Source organism: Octodon degus, unplaced genomic scaffold, assembly GCF_000260255.1.
Source record: "Octodon degus isolate 3935 unplaced genomic scaffold, OctDeg1.0 scaffold00010, whole genome shotgun sequence".
NCBI lineage: Eukaryota > Metazoa > Chordata > Mammalia > Rodentia > Octodontidae > Octodon > Octodon degus.
In genome coordinates this window covers 17158080-17180693 of record NW_004524586.1, presented here as the reverse complement: position 1 = coordinate 17180693, position 22614 = coordinate 17158080, and the positions used below count along the sequence as shown (strand labels likewise).

General features: G+C 40.6%; 1 protein-coding gene across 4 annotated transcripts in view; it reads right to left on the bottom strand.

Moving 5' to 3' along the window:
- CUNH10orf90 (chromosome unknown C10orf90 homolog) overlaps nucleotides 1-22614 on the bottom strand; it is a 244330-nt gene that overhangs the window by 54929 nt on the left and 166787 nt on the right. For all 4 annotated transcript variants that reach the window (XM_023709093.1, XM_023709095.1, XM_023709094.1 and 1 more), the window contains one exon: nucleotides 14856-15981. In XM_023709093.1, the coding sequence (XP_023564861.1) occupies nucleotides 14856-15981 (1126 nt within the window). The remainder of the gene's footprint in view (nucleotides 1-14855; nucleotides 15982-22614) is intronic.

Genomic DNA, 22614 nt, shown 5'->3' with positions numbered 1-22614 from the left:
ATATATATGACTCATACTTTGAATAATCCTTATCTGAAATGCTTGTGATCAAACACTGGACAGATTTCAAATATTGTAAATTTTGAAATAGTTGCAAATGCATAACTAGATATCTTGAGGATGAGATCCACGTTTAAATGTGAAGTTTGTTTCTGCCTCACAGTCTCCCCAGTGCAGGCAGTCTGAGGGTAACTTCATACAATGTTTGCATGAACCCAAGTTTCAGCATATGGGCAGGACTTTCTTCTTGTGGTATCATATTAGTGTTCAAAACTTTGGACTTGGAAACACTATCGTGTTCAATTTTTGATTGGGGTGCTCAATCTAACAGAAAACTAATAATAGAACCTATCAAGACATAATCTGGATTTTTGAAAAACAATAAAGCAGACAAACCTCTAGCTAGCGTTGTAAGGGGGGGGGGGAGGCAAGATACAAGTTACCAATGTCGGGGCATAAGTCAGAGGACATGCTGGCGATCTTGAGATAGTGAGAAAATGCTGTGAACAACTTTATGCCAGTAGTTTAAATGACTTGGATGAAGGGGAAAATTCCTCGAAAGAGACAAATTTCCAAAACAGATTTAAGAAGTAGAGACCCTAACTGATCATAGCACAAGTAATGAACTTGATTTCATAATTTAAAACTTTCCTACCATGGCCTTATTGGCCATTTCAACAAAACACTTAGGGAGGGAATAATGTCAACCCCTGAAAAATCTCTTCTTGGTACATGGGGACAACCTACTGCACCATGGCTATTTTCATAAAGCTGGTATTTTTCTGACACCAAAACCAAAGTTCAACAGAAAGCAACATTAGCAACATCTCTCAGCCACAAATGAAAAGCTATTCCATAAAATATTAGCAAACTCAACCCAGCATATATTTGGGGGTTTTATACATAAAGCACATCATGAGCAAATCATTATGCTAGAAATATGTAGTCAGTTTAACATGAAAATCAAATTCCCCATAATCACAAAATAAAGGAGAAATCCACTTTTTTTTATCACAACAGGTACATAAAAAGAATTTGCCAGTATTCAACACACAAGCCTGATAATATCACTCATTAAATTAATGATAGGTAAATTAATAATTAAGAAAACAAACAACCTGAATAAAAAACTACACAAAGTACTTGGATAGACATTTCTCTAGTGATTTGAAAATGGACAATGTTTAAGGGCACTAGTGAATCAGCAGGGAAATTCAAATCAAAACTATAACGAAATACCATTTCACATCAATTAGGGTGGATATTATAAAAGCAACAACAAATAAAATCAAAAGTGTTGGTAAGGATATAGAGAACTATAACCTTCATATATCACCAGTAGGAATATAATATTGTGCAGCTACTGTGAGAAACTGTGATGGGTCCTCAAAAATTTACTAGTAGAATTAACATATAATCCTTCAGTTCTAGAACTGAAAACATCATCCCACAGTGATATATATGCACCCATGTTTATAGTAGCACAATTTGTCACAGCCAAATCTTGAAAACAACCCAAATGCCCATCACATGAGGAATGCATAAAAAAGATGTGGCATTTTTATATAATGGAGTATTACTCAGCTATAAAGAAAGATAAACTTGAGGCTTTTGTAGGAAAGCAGATGCAACTAGGGGCTATATTTATAAGTGAAATAAATCAGACCTATAGGTATAAACATCATATTGTCTCCCTAGTATAAGAAACTAAAAGAATAAATAAAATCTGAAAGTACAATAGATATAGTAAAACAAAACAAATTGAACATAAGGAATAAACAATTAAGATGATGGAAAGGAGAAAAGAAAGGAAAAGAAAAGAAAGGGGAAAAACCACGTAAGTATACATACAGGGTTGCAGAGCTGATTGTATTACTAATTTCTATTAGTTTTCAGAAGGTAGCAGTTAATGTTTAAAATTTTTTACTTTGACCAACTCTCCATGCTAATGTCTGTAATATGAGCAACTTCATGGAGGACAGCCATGTGCAATATAACAACCATGGTTGAATACCTTTCATCTTGTTCTTTTAAATATGCATCATCTCTAATGTCTCATCTATTATTTTTATAGTTTCTTTAAGACAAATTTTAAAATAAAAGGTAAAAAGGACAAGCAAAATATTAAGGTTTAGTGAAAGGAACAGTTAATGCTTAATTGCTTGATCAATCTAGCATGCCCATATCTGGTCATCTGAGCAATGAATTTGAGGATAAAAATATGTATTCTAATCACCATTGTTAATTTCCTATTCTTGTTTTGAAATTCTGTACCATTTTTATTGTTCTACATTGTTTTGTTTCTGTCTTTGTTCTTGTTTTTCTTTTTTTTCCTTTTTAATATAAAACAATCCTTCAGTTCTACTTCAGAAATATAATACTCAGAGAACATAAAGCAGAAACTGAAAGGGATATTTATATATTCATATTCATTAAAGCATTATCCATGAGAGCCTAAATGTAGAATCAATCCAAACATCCATCAGCAGATGGATGGATAAACACAATATGGCCTACACGTGCAGTAGAATATTATTCAGCCTTAACAAGGAAGGAAATTCTTAGGGACATTATGGTAAGGAGAAATGAGCCAGTCCCTGAAGGCAGATACTATGATTTCACTTATGTGAATTCCTAGAGTAGTCAAATTCATAAAGATGACAGGATGACGTAAGGTGCAGGGATTTAATGTTTAAAATGAGGACAGAGTGCTCAAGATGAATGGTGATGCTCTCAAAGCAGTGTGAATTTACTCAGTGCCACTGAGCCACACAACTTAACCTTAGTAGCTTGATGTGGGGGTGCATTCTTCCAAGCCTGACACTGGACAGCTGAGGCAGGAGGATCAAAAGTTTGAGCACAGCTTAGGTAATTTAGCAATAACTTTTCTAAAAAAAATTTAAAAAAAAAGCTGAGTATGTAGCTTGCTCTGAAGGCTCTGGGTCTAATCTCCAGTATTGAAAATATATATTTACATTTTATCACAATAAATAAGAAATGCAACAGAAAGAGTTTCCTATATAGATGGAACTTTTCTGTGCATTTTATTTATTTATTTATTTATTTATTTATTGTATTTGGTTTTGCAGGGTCTCACTACACAGCTCTGACTCATGATGATCCTCCTGCTTTCAACCTCCCCAGCACTGGAATGACAGGTGTGCACCACCAGGCCTGGACTCTGGCTGGCTCAGCCCATCCTGGGCGTGGGGCTGGCATGGCATGTGGTGCCTGGGATCTAACCATGGTCCCTGGGCTTGCTTCAGCTTGCCTAAGCAGGCACTTTGGTCCACTGAGCTATCTTGTCGGCCCATTTCTGTATATTTTTAAAAGCCCTACAGCTGACAAGGGATAAGGCAAGAATGTTGTCTTTCATTAATTCTAACATTCTGCTGGAAGTCTTAATCAGTGCAATAGAAAAAAAGATATCATCAGACAGGAAAAGTATACAACTTTATTTATATATAATGTATATGGAAAATCTAAAGACTCTACAATAAAACAGTGCTATATTTATTAGGTGCTTTCTACAAAGTTACAGGATTCAAGATTACTACATCATATGCCCCAAAAGCTGGAAATGATATTTTTATCAGCATCACTCTTTCATAGTAGCATTCAGTATATGAAATAAGGATACATTTTATAGATACATAAATCTCTACTGAAAACAATAAAATATGACTTCACAAAAGTCAAGACACATGCAATGACATGAAAAATTTCAAAAGCATAGTCTGACAGAAACCTCATACCAGAGAGTATGCTCAATTTAGTGCAATTTATATGGATTCTTGGACAGTGACAGAAGCACCCAGGGACTGTGGTGAAGGAAGATTGAGTGCAAAAACAGTTCAACGTGTTCAAAGTGATACAAATATTCCATATTTCATTGTGGTGCTGGTTACGTGAGTATGAAGAACAAAATCTATGCTCCTTAACATATATAAGGGATTCATACTTTTCATACAAATATGTACAGGACTGGATTGAGGGGACTTCTTTAAAATGTAAAATTAAAATTTGAAGAATTATGAGGGTAGCAGGAGTCTGTCCTTGCCTATCTCCTGCAGTGACATGAGATGTCAAGTGAAGTAGCTAGCGTATAACCTTCATCTTTCCAGTCTATAGTTAGATAGGAACAGGTTCGCTTTTGTGATTCACACAATATTTAGGTTACATGACAATTTCTACAAGGAAACAACTGAATCATTCCAGGAAGTCCTTGGCTACATAAGAATTGATCACATGAGTGGCATTGCCAGCCAATATTCAACCTATAGATCATCTCATCAATCATCCTTGTGGACAGCTGGCAAACCACTTAGGAAAAATAGAATCCTGCTTCACATCACTCATGTGATATATCCAGAGGGATTATTGATTTAAATAAAAGTACTGGTTAGCAATATAGGCTTGGAAAGGTTTTTCTAAGCCTGTCATAGGAAAGACAAAGGGAAAAGTTTAAGACAATAAAGAATCTGATTGTGAAAAATTACCATGAACAGGCATGATGGGTAAAAGCAAGGTAGCATCCTGGCTTGAATCCTGGAATAGAAAAAGGGCATCAGTGGGGAAACCAGTGAAATCTGAATAATGTCTAGAGCTTAGTTACTGGTATTACATCTATAACCAAGTTCTTACTTTGACCAGTGGTTCTCAACGAGGGTCAATTTTTCTCCATATAGAACATTGGGTAGTAACGGCAACAGACCTTTTTTATTGTATACCTAGTAGTTTGAAAAGAAGAGCTACTTTGCACTCATGTGTGCAGCCTGGGAAGCTGCTAAACATCCGAGAATATAGAGGACAGCCAAGGCCACGCAGCCCAAGATAGCCACAGTGCCTAGATTAAGAAGCTGATGGTGGTAAATGTACTGCTGTTAACTATGACAGTCACATGATGGGACATTGAGGTGCAGGCTACATGAGAAGTTGGTGTTGTTTTGTAACTTCTGAAAATCTAAAATTATTTCAAAATTTGAAGTTTTAAAAATGACCTCAAAAAAACATTTCAAAGGGAAACAAAATGAGCCTCGCTATACACATTGAAATACAAAATAAGACTCAAGAACAGTAAATGAAGAACACAGACAATTCACAAGAGAAGAAATAGGAATTGGAAATGAACATAGAAGAAAGTTCAACCTCTCTGAAAAAACATCGAATAAGAAATCATAAATACCATTTTTCACTCAGGAAAATGGCACAGCGGTGTCTGTAGTGACAATACCCAATCCTGGTGTATGTTCAAAGAAGCTGGAATTTATATATAAATCACATAGCTTAGAGTGTAATTTGGAAATCTGCATTTGAAAGTTTTAAATTGTCCCTCTCTTTTAAACCAGAAATCTGGTTTAAGAAAATCATACAAAATGCCAACATTTCTTTTTAAAGGCATTTATCAACACATTGTTACAAAGATGTTAAAATGCAAATAACCTATTTAATAATAAAACGCGTTTCTTAGTGAAGCCATGTTAATATGCAGAGCCGTGGAAGGCTCAGGTCAACAGATTCGGACATTGACTACTGAACTATATTAGAGTATTTTGCTGAATTCATGCACCTATAATATTTGGATGGCAATGGAATACCCTTCTCTAACAAAACTAAACAAAAAAAGGAGATATAAATGAAGGACCAATTGGTCAATCCATGTCTGTGACTCCTTCACATAGCTGACACTGATCTGCAAACTGCGGTACAGGGTAAGAGGATGAATCCTGAGGGTACTTGAGTGGCCTTATCAGACACAAAAGTTATATTTCTTGTTATATACCTCTTGCTTCATGTTATTCTTAACAATCCTGCAGAAAAGCGTAAAAATGAGGCATAAAAAGTAAAGCTATATTAATATGCTGAGCTGTGAAAGATTCTAGTCAACAACTTCTGACAATGCCAGTCCTACGTATCACCCACTACTATTATGCTCTACTGGACTATGTTGGATTATTTTGCTGAATTCACACACCTACAACATTTGAATGGTAATGGAATACTCATCTCTAAAAAAGTAAACTAAAAATGGGATACAAAGGACAGACCATTTTGTACTTGTATATACAAAATAGTTAGGATTGATATGCAGCTACTTTCTCTCAATTCAATGAGACGAAAGATTTGTACTAATAGTGTTTGGACAGGATATCATGTCTGCATCTTATGAATAACCACTAAGAAGATGACAATATGCAATGTATTCATCTTTGAAACTGTCCTACTAATCTGTTTTGAAGCTGTCCCATTGCTATCTGTTTCTCAATAAAATTTATTTTAAATAAATAAATAAATAAAGGACCATTTTGTATCTGTATACACAAAATAGTTCAGATCGATATATAGCCACTTTCTCTTAATTCATAAGAAGAAAGATTTGTACTAATAGTGTTTGGACAGGCTATCGTGTCTGCATCGTGTGCTATGAAAGACGACTACAAGGGCAACAATATGCAATGTATTCATTGTTGTAACTCACCTACCAACTGTCTCATTGCAATTTTTGAAACTGTCTCATTGCAATTTTTTTCTCAATAAAATAAAAAAATAAGATGTTTTTCTTAATGTTTAAGATGTTTACTTTGTACAAGCTTCTTTAGCCATTCAATGGTTAATAGGGAGGTATTCAGGACACAAAGTAAACCAAAATAAATAGGTTATATTCTACATGGTACCCTTTTGGTTAAAAAAAAAGAGAGAGAGAGAGTATATAAAAAGTGAAAAAGTTTATTGCATTTATAGGAGAACCCAAGTCATCTATTTGGAGAGAGATACAGTGAAATAATAGCAGTGATATCGTCTCTGGTTTGTAGAGTTATGGTTAATTTTCATTATATTTAATGTAAGTATATTCTAGTTTTTATAATGCATGTTTTACCTTCCAATAAGAGAATGATAAAAGCAAAAAAAAAAAAAAAAAAAAACACTGATCTCATGACACCTATTTCATTTAAACTAATTTTATTTAAGGTAATTTCATGTGAGCAATATTTTTGTGGGTTGTGTTAAACCTGAAGAGAAACTCACAGCTTCCCACAGCACCAACAACCCAGGCAGACTTTGAGGCTAAGATACTCACAATGGGCTTTGATATACAAAATCAAGTCTCCACAGATTCTCCTTGTTTTCTTCTGAGCTGGATCTCCCAACTGCACCCTACTGTGAAACTCGGTGCATTTTGTAGATCACCTGCCCCAAATTTTGCTGGCCAATGCCTGTTGTTCTACCATTTGTAGCTTGTTTGCCTATAATTTTTGCAATGGTTCACAAGGTCTTACATACACAAGTTCAAGGTCATCTGCTTCCTGTCTAATAGGCTACTTAAAAAAATCTTAAATATGGTTTATCCACACACAACGAAAGATAAGCCTCAGTCTTCTTCAAACCAGAACATTCAACTGTAAGATACACACCTAAGACTTTTATCCACGTCATTCAAATGCAAGTCTGACTCTCTGATTCAGTATGCTGCCTGAGTGATGAGCAGATTTCAAGCAAAACTACACTTTTATTTCAACCAACTCACATATTTATACATGGGGAGGGGAGTGCAAAGCCAGGAATGAGTTTTACACATACAATATCACTATGTGATTCCACATATGTTCAGGAGATGATCCACCAAGTTCACTCTGAATTTTCAGCAAACAAAAGTAGAAACTCCAGTTGAAGTATCCAAACTAGAGATGGCCAAAAGAAGCACAACTCTTGGAAAATAGGGAGATTTGAGACCCTTTGCCTTATGGGACCCATGTAAGAGGCATTATATAGTTACATGCTTAGTGTAGGCTTCAGGACACAACACTAAAGCACAAAGAAAACAAATGTGGGTCTACAGCAGACTACATGGTGGAACCCTTGTTTATAAACGTTTCAACTCACTGAAAAGATGGTTATGAAAAACTGAACTTGTGTTACTTTTTATTTTCACCTTCTGACTCCACAGACAACAACCTCATACTGGTTCAATTTTTATTTTCCTGTAGTGGCGGGGTACTGGGAATCAAACTCAGGACCTTGAACTTGCCAGGCAGGCCCTCGTACCCCTGAGCTATATTCCTGGCCAATTCAATACTCCTCATCTGACTAGTACTTTTGATGTTCCTACAAAACAGAAAGCACATATTAATACAAGAGAGAATTATTTTATTGAAAGATATAATCTTCACTATAAGATTACTGGGAAAAAAGAAAAAAACACTGAGCCAAAGAAACCAAGCACACCATCTATTCCTTATGCACACACACATTTTCCAGCACCTTCGAAGCCTAGAATATCTTCCTTACATGATACATCATGCTGTCTCTTCCTCTTTCCAAGATTGTGCATAACCTGGTTTTTTGCAGATAGCTCAGATGATACCGAACACTAGTAATAATTACAAAATAGTACTGTGCCCCACTGCTTCAGTGCTCAGTGAATACCAGGTCCCCAAACCTCTCAGTGCTTTTCATGTGCATTACTGGTAAAGGAAATGGGGGGCAACTGGCAGAGTGAACTGAAACTCTGGAGGGTCCCATTCTCTGTCGGGTACCCTGATGATCGCTGTTACTCATTCATGTACAGATGACTGTTTTCCGCTTTTGTAATTTTAAAAGACAGACCACTATCCAATCATCCTGCTCCAGGCTTCAGATCTATTCATCTCTTCTGGACAAACCTGAGCAAATGGCCCATCAGTAATGACTTCCCCCCAAACACTGTAGGGACACAGCACACTCATGCAGGCAAAAGAAGAAGGTGGCACTCATCCCCATAGAGCTTGCTGGATCGGTCGAAGTGAGCAACAGTTAGATGCTATGAACTCCAGGGAATGATTTGAAGATCGCATCTATGGTTACATGGGAAATTACCTCATCTCAGCAAGACTTACCAAGAGTTAAGGAAACAACAGTTTAAAGAAAGCCCTTTGAAATACTTCTGCAACATCATTCATATGGTTTCTCTTCTTCCACATTAAAGTCAATCATCCAAAGGGTAATGAAATTATTTCCTGATACTACCAGGTTATTCTAATTGAATTCTTAGAGGGAAATAGTATTGTGACTTTTTTGTCCTCAATGTTTTTTTTTTTTTTTTTTTTTTTTTTTTTTTTTTTTTTTTGATAGGGGGAAACGAACTCAGGACCTTGTGCTTGCCAGGCAGGCACTTATGCTGCTGAGCTATCTCCCCATCCCTGTCCTCAATATTTAAACCAAGTGTAGAAGTCTGCATTCTACTTTTCACAACCTACCTTTGCTGGTGAATCTTACATGGCCCCTTACTCATTCTTTGTCAGAGAAGTGGTAGGTATGGGCACAAGGACAGGTGTGTGAGGAAAGAGAGAAAGACAGCATGCGACCCTGACATCACATCAGTGGCTTTATTGGGTCACAGAGTAACCTGTCCTTCACCCAGCATAAGGTCCTGAGTGCTTGCCTTGTGCTCTGTGGCATTCTGCTGTATGTGAAGAAGTCAATATGTCAATGACTCAGAGTTGGATCTTGGCTTTAAGAAATAGGTGGTCTAGGCATAGAGATGTGGCTTCATGAGAGAGCAAATAATCACATTAAACAGCTGTGACCTGCATCACTGGGGAGATATCTAAACTTGGTCTGTGCATTGCGGACCACAGATACCCCAGTGCCTAGTACCATAGCTGACATGATATATATCAGATGAGTGAGGGAAAGTTGTCCAGTTCAGATTCTAGTGTGGCACTAGCAGGCACTAGCAATGGTGAGTGGCACACAAGTGACTGACCTTGTGAGTGAGAAGAAAAAGGACAAGAAGCCAAGAGCCCAAAGCTGAATCATGAGGCTATCTGGAAACGGGAAAAGAATAAGAGAAGCAGAAGACACTGGCCAGAAGAGATACCAGAGACCCAGAGTAAACAGAAGGTCAGGAGGACCAGGGTGACAGTTCCTACCTTTGATGCCAGCACCAGTCTTCACATCTAAGCGTTCTGAAAAACTAGCTCGCCTGATAGCTACTGTGATGGAAAAGCAGCCCTCTGCCCAGTCCTGTTTCCTTCCACCCACAGGAAGAACACTCCCCAGAAAATGCATTGGTGTTCCTTTTAGAGTCTGAGTTCCAGGGAATTCAGAAAACCAGGTAGAATTTACCTTGGAAGACGGATTTACTTGAATTCTAGAACAGCAGTCAGTAAATTACAGCCCATAGGCCAAAATGGGCCTCTATTTTGGTAAAGTTTTCTCAGCAGGGTCACACTCAGGTATTTGTGCATTATCTATGGCTGCTTTTGACTAAACAGTGGAAGTTGAACAGTTGCCATAGAAATCAAATGGCCTAATGGCTTGCACAAACTATTTTCTATCTGGTCCTTTATTTTTTTTAAAAAATTTTAATTTATTTATTTATATGTTATAGGAGCTCATTATGCAGCTTGGACTCATAGTGATCCTCCTATTTTCAGCCTTCCCAGCACTGGAATTACAGGTGTGCATTACCATACCTGGTCCTGGTGGCCAGCATGGTGCACCTAGGGTTCTGTGGCCAGCATGACATGCAGTACCAGAGATCAAACCCAGGTCCTTGCTCTTGCCAGGCACGTGCCTGGACCACCAGGCTATCTCTCCAGCCCTTATATGGTACTTTATAACACCAGACCAGACAAGATCAGACCAGGAAGGAAGAAAGGAAGAGAAGGTTGCTCACCCTGGTTCTAGATCATTTAGAAAAAAATGACATTTGTAAAACAAGACTTTCTCAAATGCCTTCTGACCCCTTCAGAAAAGACTTCCTGAAACAGGAGAGCTGCTTGTAATGTGGGTAATATAGAAATCCCCCTCATGGATACTGACAAGTATGTGTAACGTATGTGATTTAACGAGTTTTTCATTGACATAACAAAATAGTTGAGAACTTAAAAAGAAGAAAGACATTTTATTTACAGAGCTTTCAGGCCATGGTGCCCCTGACCCTGTTGTTTTGAGGTCCATGACAAGGCAGAGACATGGTGGAAGGATGGAGTGAAGAAAAGCTACTAAGGAAAGAGAGCAGAATGACAGGATGAAATATACTGTTCAAAGTCATACCCTAGTGATCTATTCCTCCAACTAGACCCATATCCGAGAGTTCCCATCACCTCCCACTAGCATGAACCAAGTTTTAAACATACGAGCTTTGGGAATATTTCAGACAGAAAACCATATTGTGTTGTCTTCCCTTAAGAGATATAAGTGCAATAAGGCTTGCTCGCTATTAGACACCGTCAACTGCACACCCATTTGGTGATATGCTGGGAATTCTTTATTTTCTGTCATTCACACCTTTGCCTATCAGCAATGCCAAATCACACTGGGGACTTATCAGAACCATTGCCCTGACCAAGAGCATGCCAAAGTGGAGGGTTCACTACGGAGCATCAGACTGGCATAGACATGTGTGGATGCAATTTTCCTACATCTGTTCTGTACCTGACATTAGAAGATTTTGCTCCATTTTCTTGGGGTCTCTTCGGAAATGAGAGACCTTCAAAGCTAGACCACGGATAAAAAACAAAATTGACAATAAGCAATGTGTGTACATCAAAAAGGTTTCACATATACACAACCAGTGAGGTCAGAACCATTTGATCCAATGTTATATCTATCCGCAGAACAACACAAACAATTGGATTTCAACCTGGGGAGGATTCTGAACTGATAAAATTGAATTGCATCAAATAACATGATTTTGTACATTCTGTCAGAAATTACTTCCCCCACCCAACACTAGTTTTGCTCCCTATATCCTCGGGCAGTCTTCATATACCACCACCCACAGTGATAGTGCAGGTGGGCTGACCACTGAGAGTCATCACTATCCTGATTGCTCTACCTAAGGCTGCCCCTGGCAAGGGCCCAACAGGAGCCATGCTGAAGCACAAGCACTTATCTAGCCACATGGATTTGGGCAAGTCATTTAATTCTCAAGCCTCGCTTGTCTTGCCTACAAAATAGAAATAATGGCATTCCTTTACAGAATGGTTTGAATGATTCAATAACGGGTATAATCCAGAGCCTGGCCCCCTAGGATCTTCATAACATATGTTGTGGTTATAGGTAACATGTTGATAATCAAGATGAAAATAACAATGATAATAAGCCTGTTATCTAAAACTATGTGTACAATGCCCACCCCCATGGCACCAAAACGATGCTTACAAGAGTAATGATAAGGCATCAAGGAACAAGGGGATGTATAAAAAGAGAATTACCATTCCTTCAGCACCAAAGGAGAATAGGTACCCATGCGCCTATTGGAAAGCTATGTAGCAGTAGACAGAGCCTATCTGTACTACATGAAGTGTTTCTCCTTTTCCCTGATCTTGGAAATCTTTCTGAGTGTATGTCCCAGAGGCTCATGGAAGAATACAATTTATAGGACTTTCTGTTTACCTGATACCTAGAACTAAAATTGCCTAACCTTGGTTTGTAGAATCTCCCAGGTAGCTGAAAGTTAGTAAGCTAGCCTGGAGAGGATCCTGTTCAGGAGGTATTTTGGAATCCTTCAAATAAAAACAATCAGATGCGATGACTATGAAGCATGAACACCACTAATAGCATCGGTAGCCATGGGTGGCTGTCAAGAATGCCTCAGATATGATTCCAGTTTCAGACAGGAAAATACAAACAGATCCACTGAGTTTTAATGAGCTCTGCCACAATCTGAAAGCTCTTGCATTAAGTCTAAAAAGCTCTATCAAGACTGAATGTCAGTAAGCTCACCCTTAAAACACTGTGCAAATTGTGCAAGGAAAGACTGTGGTCATTAAAGTCAATGAATTGTGCTTATAAATTGTAGGTACAGATTCTATAGCATGGACAGAAGTGTCTTGTCACCCAAGAAAAAATACAGTTCCCTGGAAATTAGTTTCTGAACGAGAGTACATCCAAGTCCAGCGTGTGTGTGTGTGTGTGTGTGTGTGTGTGTGTGTGTGTGTATTGCTATATACTAGACATATGAGCCCCAAATGGTGGCCCAAGTTCTGTGGCCTTTGACATTATAATGCAGAGACCCAGAGTCCCATACATAGAGCCTCTTTGCCTTGCAGATTATGTCTGGAGTGGGTAGAACAAAATTTGTTTAAGACTGAAGATCTTCAAAAGTACCCAGTTGACCTCTTGCTCTCAGTACTAGAGGAGAAAATAAGCTCTCTTGTATCACTTGTCCACATTCAGTGAGCTAGAAAATATGAGATTGGCAACTCTTACAAGAGGTGTTTAAGGCTCCCGTGGCTTCTGTGAATCTTTCCCCAAATGGGAGAACGAGACGACATGGTGCAGAGCCACTTAGTACTCCAGATGTGAATCCCTGGGATATGTGGTTATTCTTAGAGATGTTGGGCTGTGGAAAGTAGATTTAACTTACACTATATGCCTAAGAAAATCCCTTACAAGAATAGCCATTTCACAAAGACATATTCAAAATTCTCTGCAACAAAGCCAAAAATAAATTGGGGAATTTTCACTGCCTTTGCTGCTCTGCTTTGAGATAAATGTTTGAGATCGAGCCTGTGTTATTTTTAAAGATCCTTTGGAGAAAACTGTTATAAATTCAAATTATTGTTTCACATCAAGAAACGGTATAAAGACAAAGATGTGCTTTCACTGGTAGCACGCGACACTGCAGGTTGATTATTTCTGGAATCTTCATCAATAAGGAAGATGAAGTGCCTAGCTTGAGCAATTTCTTTAAATACTAAAATGGGGTTTATCTTTGGAACATGAGTAGCTGCTTGAATTTTCTTTCTTGCAGTAAGTCTGTAACACTCAACTGCATTCGATGGCTTAACCAATCTGAAAGCATGTCAAAATTGCTTTAAAAATTTCTGAGCATCCAATATATACACACTTGTTAAAATTAATTAGATCATTTAACATTTCTATGCACATTATAGTTTTAAATGTTTTACAGTCATTTTTATTAATTAATAAAGCTTTAATGGACAAAAATTGCACCATAAAATTATAATGCATATGCTGTATTTTCAATTTTACTACTATTATCTTTAAATATTTTCCAAGTGGAAACTCACTAATTTACAAAACATTCTCTCACAGTAGAGCTAAAAACCAGAGGTTTACAAAGAGAAAGAAATCTGATTGCTTTTCTCCCCGACCTGTTTTCTTCTCTGTTCTTCTTGTGAAGAATCTCAGAGCAACCCACCTTGAGAATTCTGCCTGTCTTGGAAGTGGCAAAAACAGTAACAAATCCCAGCCAAGCTCCCCAAGAAGATATAAGCCAACTCCAAGAATTACTATGCTTCCATTTGGCATGGACAGTCTCCAACTTTCTTTAGAGCATGTCCTATAGTTACTGTATATACAAACACTCATACATATACACTTCCTTATGAAGCACTGTGGTCTAGATTTTTATATTTATGAGGCCAGATAGGCTATCTCATAAATATCAACTAAGTCACTGAAAAGTTAAAAGAATTATGGACACACCCAAAGATGCAGACGGTTGACACCAGAAAGTCCAAACATCTGACTGCAGACGTGGATACTTATTACCCTACTTTGGAACATGCTGCCGGCAGGTCTAAATTAGCTTTTGGGGGGACCAGGGGGATACCACTTCCTACTCCTTGCATGTGGCCTGGCACAACTGCTGGCAACAAGAATTCAAGAGAAGCTCTCTCCTAACCTAAAAAGGCTCATCTAGGAAATCTATCCTATCAGACAGCGACACTGAGCTATCAGTTGTCAATTTTAAGCAGAGAGATCAAAGCAACTCTTCTGAGAAGGGCCCCTTGGAATAGACTATGTAAAAGAAAGTCCATTTTCCCGGTAGCGGAGCGCTTAGACAGTGACCCTCTTTGCCTGGTAGCTGACCTCTCTTAGGGACATGGAGCATCACTCACCTGCCCTGTAACTCCAGCCAGGAATGTGAATGGACAGTTGCTTGTGGCGACCATCGGCTGGAAGAGTTGTGTGGTGGCCTTTCCCTTTTCCAACAGTGACCTGGTCAGTTCCCACATCTGCGATTTCTACTTTTTCCAGAGGAGGACAGTCACTCCAAGGACATGCACCAGTTCCCAAACATACCGGACCCAACGAAGGGTTTTCCTTCGAGTGACACTGTGGCAAAGCTGGATTCCAGGGCGAGCCTAGGAGGTGCTGGTTTCGCTGGAGGAGCTCCTGCTTCAGGGCTCTGTTTATTGGCTCTCCGTTAGCTATGCCATCTACTCCATCTGCTGTTAACCCGTGGGAACTACAACTAAGGTTGAGCGACAGGACGGATCTGTGCATTTGGGGAGTGACAACTGGGCCTTGCTCCACAGGCACAGAGAGAGACTTGTCCAAGTAGTAGATGGACTCTGGACACTGCCGAGACACCCGGAGGCGGACACAGGAAGTAAACACCAGCGGGCCTTTTCCGGCAGGCGGGGAGTCTGGAGTGAATCTGCTCTCTTTGCTGTCCACGTGTGTGACCCAGTACTCGTGATCTGCACACCTCCGAGTGTGCACTTCAGGGACCTTCACCCTCATCACTGAGCCCTTTGTGGAGAACTCGGTGCAGGCGAGAGGCCCGTGGTGTGGACGTGAGTGGGGGCCGCCAGCCCGGGCGGAGGGACCCCGGCGCAGAGCACCGTCGACCCCACACTTGGGGCACAGAGAGTCCCCGACAGTGCCCCACACCAGGGCCCCGGCCGGGGGGCCCACACGCCGCGCCGTGATGGTGATCGACGCGAATCCTTGGCGGGGGCGGCCGCACACGCTGTCCCCGGAAGAAGACACGTCTATCTCTGGCCCTGGTTCATCTGCCGGCCTGGGAATTCCCAGTCTGTCCGGAAGGAATGCAAACGCCCTGTGGATGTTGACGCCGCTGCAATGAGCCGAAGCAGGCTTCGCGAGACACTCTCGAGGCTGAGCCATCGCGCAGGGCAGGGGCAACGCGGCCACATTTTCCTTTGATCTGTTCTCATCGATCAGCTGCGAAATGACTATGGATGAGATCATTTTGGTGTTTTGTGATGCCAGAGTTTCCTGCAAATGGAAAAAAAAAAAAAACAATTATTGAAGCAGCCCACTACAATACAGGCTGTAAACTTTCGAGGGTCATCAGGAGGCCAGGGAACTGGGTTCATGACACGGATTTCTTGTCCAGGGCTTTTCAGCGCACACCTGATGGCCCCTGTGAGTGTTCACAAGGGCAAGAAACCCAGCTGTGTTTATGAGAAAGCTACGTGTTCTACAACCATCCCTCTGACCAGTGGATTGGTTTTCCCTGCTTGGTCTTAAATTATTGTCACTGGAAATGATTAGACTTTGATAGTCATCTCCACCTGACACAAGAGTCCTCAGATACAAGTTAACAACCTCAATGAAGAAGATAGTTCCTACCTGAAAGAGGGCTGGGACTCAGGGGGTGGTGGCACAGGGTTCTGTGGGCAAGCAGTTAGCACTCCCGCCTGGAAACAGTCCGCACGGTGACCTGGCACGTCCTTTCCACTGAGGTCAGTCTCAGTGCCTGCCCCACCCCCGCTGATTTAGACTGTAATTCCATTATTTCCCTGCTGCTTGGCATCACAGGAATCCGAATCCAGTGTGGGAGACAATGACAATCACATGCCCAAGTGCAGGCAATTAACCACAGAAGAGACTGACAATCGGGACCTAACTTATCAGGATGGGTGAGGGTGGACCAAGAGTGATTAGTACTACTAGCCTCATGTTGCTGCGTTTCAACACTCACCTGTGTAAGCACGAGGTTTTGTCCACTATTTTCAAATGATCAAAGCATTTCATGCTTCCTAATCAACAGACTTTAAGTCCTAAACAGGAAATCACTGGTGTGTCCAAAATGTGTAGTATAATTTTAAATAAAGCATCACACCAGGTTGAGACCAGGAAAACAAGTTTCTTCTGATCTTATTTATTTTTAATATTTATCTAAAAAGCTCTGCAAAGAGTAGTGTCTTGGTTATGTTCCCATTGCCGAGAGAAAATACTCAACACCCAAAGTTAAAGGATGAAAGGTTTATTTAGCTCACAGTTTATAGAGGTTTTAGTTCGCAATCAGCCGGCTCCAGGGCAGGGCAGGAGGCAGCCAGCCTGCCTTTCATCTTTCTTTTTATAGTTCCTTCCGGCTGCAAGCCTATTGGTTTGTGCCACGCACATCCAGGGCGGGCCTCCAGTTTCCCACACCCAGAACTACCCCAAGGGAATCAGAGGATTCAAGCAATTATCACCAGTTCTTCGACCAATTGTATTCACACATCCTAGATCCAGCCACCTTGGGAAAGCTCCACCTACCAGTGCATGAGGTTTGAGAGGGACAGATTTAGACATAACAAATAGTGTGGAAGGCTAACCATACCCTAGTTCTTAGTGGATCTGAACAGGGTCCAGGGCCTTCTTTTTGAAGTCTTTATTCCTGCTTGCAATGAACTATTGCATGGAAAGACCCAGAATAATACAAGAAACTACCAAGTTCCTGCCAGTTGTGAACAGCCTTTGCCTTTGGGGTCTAGAGGCACTCAGCCCTTCAAGCAGACCTTGAACTCCAACGTGCAGAAGAATCACCCAAGATCGTACCCATTGCAGGTTGCCCAGCTCAGAGATTCTGATCCCAACTGTGAGTAGGATCCAGGCATCTGCATTTTAACTCACATCCCAGTGACTCTTATGTAGGAGATCTGGGGGGCCCAGTCGGAAAAGAACAGAGTCGTGAAGCTGCTGGTTATCTTAAGAGAATACATTTCTAGAGAACTGTGTATGTTGAAGGACAAGATATTTATCTCTCCTGAGATGCAATAAACAGGCATGGTGATAGTTTTCTTTTTTGTGGGGCAGGACTAATAACCATTTACTCAAATAATTTAGTGTTCTTTTTTTTTGGGGGGGGGCAGAACCGGGGATTGAACTCAGGCCCTTGCACTTGCCAGGGAAGTACTTATTCCACTGAGCCATCTCCCCAGCCCCAAATGGCAGAAGGATTTTTTTTTTTTTTGCTCCGAATGCCTGCAGGGCAGGTTTGGCTGGCTTGAGTTGTGGGGATCAAACCACAGCAACCTGAGCCTGACTGCTTTGTTGAAGCAGCCACTTAAAGAACTGAGCTAAGGGGCAGGCCCCCCAAGTGCTCTTTTCTAGCTGGACATCAGGCTCTTCATGTCCACCTGGCCAACAGAGGTCCAACAAGTGTGACCAAGCTACGCCCAGCCCCATGTCCTTCATCCCACCTCCATTACCTTATGCATTTTTTTTTGTTTTAAGATCTATGTAATCTGAACAACTCATTTGAAGATAATGACATGTAATTGAGCAAGAATTGTTGAATTCCTATTCCTTTGGTGAAATCTTGTATTGTTTCTACTGCTGTTCTTTTTTCTATCACTATTTTGTATTCTTTAAAAATAAAGATCTATGAGAAGTTGCAAGTCCAAAAGATTACAGGAGATGAAGAACAAAAAATGCATTTCATTGTTTTAAAAATACACTTGTTTAAGAGGTAACTCATGGTTTAAAAAAATTGAAATACCTGTGGCTCTAGGACAAGAAAAAAGACATCCAAGTTCTCAGCCTCACTGCTACCTCCCCCTTTAAAGTTATATGGTGTGCGTTCCTCCCACAAAGGGGTCTTCAGTGCACCAGGCTTGGTGGAAGCCCTGCTGTGGGTGGGCCTCCTCTCCAACAGTCCTTAGGTCATGCTGCAGAACAGTCCAGCAGCTGGTAGAACCCCAGCACCCAGGCGTCATCCCCCCACTTTGACAGTAGAATCCTGGGTTGGGGGCAATATCAACTTTTTTACATCTCTTCGTGTGACTCCAGCAGGCAGACCACACTTCTGCTACAGTCCCCCCACGCCAACCCTTTCCTTGGAGCCCTTTTCCTGGCTGTGATTTATGAACAAGAAAACTAAAGTGCACCTGGTGCCTATTTGACTGCTCACAGTCCCTTCCATTTTAGTTAAATTTAGTTCTGATAATAATTGTTCCCAAGAACCCCACAAGGTATATAATCATACCTGGTAGGAACTGCTTTGCCATTGGTCTTTGGAGGAAAAATTAAATATCTATCTTGGAAATGGCAGCACAAGTCTTATTTTAAAGTTTGGGCCAATGACTACCTGCATAAAAGCATGCCTGGACGGGATGTAGATTTCTTAGAGCAACCCTCCCCTGGGCCAGGTGAAGCAGGGCCTGGGTAGACAAGGCCCAGAATTTGTGGTTTTAAATAGTTCTCCAGTGATTCTTCCACATGGCTGCAATGGAAAGGAGGCTGAGGCGACTTAGGCCCCCCGGGGTACATCCTGAGCTGTGATCTCACACTAGCTCCAGGACAATAGACCGCGTCGTAGTTTCAACCACTGTAAAGCGAGGAGAAGACAAGAGTGATGTCTGTGGAAACTCTAGCTTCCCTCCACTGAAATCTCTGACGTAAGGGAGGGTGTATTGATAGGTGTGTTAGCTCAGCTTGGAATGGAAAAATCCCCAGTTCTGTTGACATGGTGTGTGTCACTCCCTCCAGGGGGACTTCAATGCACCTGGCCTGCTGTGTGCCTTGCTGTGGGTTGGCCTCCTCTCCAGTGGTAGTTAGGCTGCACTACAGAACAATCACAGCAGCTGGAAAAACCTCCCAGTTTTACAGTAAAATCCCAGGGTGGGGGCAGGGGATGTTGGTCTGGCTCCACACCTGGGCTTGGACAGGGCTCTGGCCAAAGCTCAGGGACTACACCTGGGGAGATTATGCATGCTGGGAGCTGCAGAATTCAGGTGCCATTCCGGAAGGACCCAGAAGCCAGGGCAGATGGGACAAGGACTCCGCACCCAAGTCATTTCCTGGGGCCTGGCAAATGTGACTGTGATTCTGACTCTAGCAAAATAAAAAGGAAGCATAATAACGAACAACGTAAGTTTGAACCTGTCTTTGAGGCTCTGGAATTGTTCTGTAGGTCAACGTGACACTATTCTTGGGTGATAAACACCAATGGTGGCCCAGGTCCACAGAAAAGTCTGTCCTCTCTTGCTCATGGGGAAAGTATGGAGAATGAAAGAGGTTAACAGGTATGAAAACGTCTCTCAGATCTGAGGGTGCTGGGCAACTCTACAGAGTTACTTCTCTATTAATCAGAAATTGGCAGATAACTGATATAATCAAACTTCTACAGGAATGAGAGTCTGTGCTATCAAAGCTGCACCATATTTTGCAGGGCATTGCATGAGTCTATTGAATTTGTCTGTATTGAATAAATAAAAATAATTCCATACATTGAAATTGTGTCATATGAATGTACAGATAGTCTATGTGAGGTACAAATTGTATTATTCATAATAGACAAATTCAATTACTTATTTGACAAATGTTTGTTGAGCACTTATTACTTGTAGGCACCATGCTGGGAACTAGGGACATTCCTAGTCTCATGGAATTAAAAATCTGGTATTACTATCAAGTAGGTCAGCAATTTACAGGGAAAGGGGAATTCAGCTTTGGAAAGAGCGCCCAGAATAAAGGGCGACAAATTTCAAAGGAGATTCTGAACCCTTTGTTCTTCAACATGCACAATCCTATTGGCAGTTCTATGTATCAAATCCTTTTTTTCTTGTAGAGGCACGTTACATAGTCAAAGACAATATCTAATTTTGGGAAGGTCTATGCTCTCCTGCTGCAAGTACCATGCCAACATCCATGGGCCCCTGCAGCACGCAGCAGCAGTCTGTTATCTCACAGTCCTGGAGGGTGGAAATCTGAGATCAAGTGGCTGAGGCAGGGGGCCCTCTGCGACTTCTCTCTGGCTTAAGATGCCAACTTCTCCCAATTTTCTCACGCAGTCTTCCCCTATGCCAGTCCATATCCTGTTCTCCTCTCTTTTTTAATTTTTAAAAATTTATTTATTTATTTATTTATTTCAATACAGGGTCTTGCCACATAGTTCAGGTTTATAGTGATCCTCCTGTCTCAGCCTCCCTAGTGCTGGGATTATAGGCACATATGACCATACCAGGTTTCAGGGCCAGCACACCACACCTGGGGTTCTGGGGTTAGCATGGCATGGGGTACTGGGAATCGAACTCAGGACTTGGGATCAAACTCAGGCAGGTGGTGCATATGCCATGGAGCTATCTCCTCATCCCTCATCTCTTCTTATAATACAGTACAATACCAGTTGTATTGAATCAGGGCCCATCCTAATAAGCTCATTTTAACTAGATTATCTCTTTAAATATCCTATTGCCAACTATGATCACATTGCAAAATGATGGGGGTTAGGACCTCAACATGTGAATTTGGCAGGAATATAATTCAGCCTACCACAGACTATGTGCCTATGATTTTGTTTCTATACCTTCATCTGGGTCTGGGAAATCAAGAAAGATAAAGAGTTACTTAATGTTCCTAAGTCAGTTACTGCTTTTATTAAAACGACATAGGTTTAAAACTGTAATCACATTTTTTTTCTGGCAAATGCCTGACACTGCATCTGCCTTTCAGTCTGGGTTAACTGTACATGGCCTTGCAAAGAGAGTTCTTTCATCTAAATAAAGTTAACTGGTGTAAGATTTGATTGGAAAGGAAGAAGAAAATCATCTTGTATTCAAAGTACTATTTAAGGTCAAAGATAGGTCAGTTAAATAGCTGGGTTTTGTGTCTTGCTTTGCCAGTAAGCTATTCATTTCCTAACCATCACCATCCTGCGCAATTTTACATTTTCTTGCTCAAAGATTCTGCTTTAAAATATTGATTTCTTTTAAATGTTTCAAATAAGATTTTGTAGAGCTGGTAACTGCTTTCATAGTTTTATGCTTTTTATTGACTGTTTTTAACTTAATATTTATACCTTAAGGCATAGTACTAAGAAGGGCATCATTTCATAAATTGAAGAAAGAAGGAGATAAGGAGTAGATGATTAGAGAAATCAGATCCCGAGTCACCGGAGTGTGGATGCCCCTATTCCTGTAGCAATTCATTTCTCCAAAGGATAAACATCTAATCTGATCCACACCTTTGAAATCTGTGTTTTTCTCCACAAGACAATTCTTTGCTCTTCCATGGCTTCCCTGCAGCCTAAAACTGTATTTGCCAGATAGCATCTGGGTGCATCTCCACACAGCTAAGAGGGTTCCCTTCACATCCACTGCAAACCTGCTCACCCCCATGAAGCAGATCCAGGTCACCCTCACCAGGTAATCTGTCAACCCAGCATCAGTTCATTCCAAATGCAAGAGCATTGTCAGATGTGTGCGTTTGCCTTTCCATCGAGCAATGGAGAAAGGGTTTTTAAGACAAATGAAAAAAAAAAAAAAAACACATTCTTCTCACCATCCATTGTGAAGCCATTGTCTCTCTGTTGTGATTGAAAACCCCAGGGTTCATGCAGTGTAATCTGCAGCACTGAGAACCTGGAAATAATTTTTTGCCTCAAGTGTTTTCATTGTGGCAAAAGAAACGCAAATTGGAATTTCCCATCGTAACCATTTCAAGCACACATTTCAGTAGTATCAACACTCACCGCGGTGTGTGGGCATCTAATTCAAGAACAACTTTTCATAGTGCAAAACAGATACTCTGTATGCATGAAATAAAATACCCCCGTATCTCCTCCCTGTTGTCCCTGGCAATAACCAAGAATCAACATGCTTTAAAAAGGGGCAGTGGGTAAACAAATTGTGGTAGATG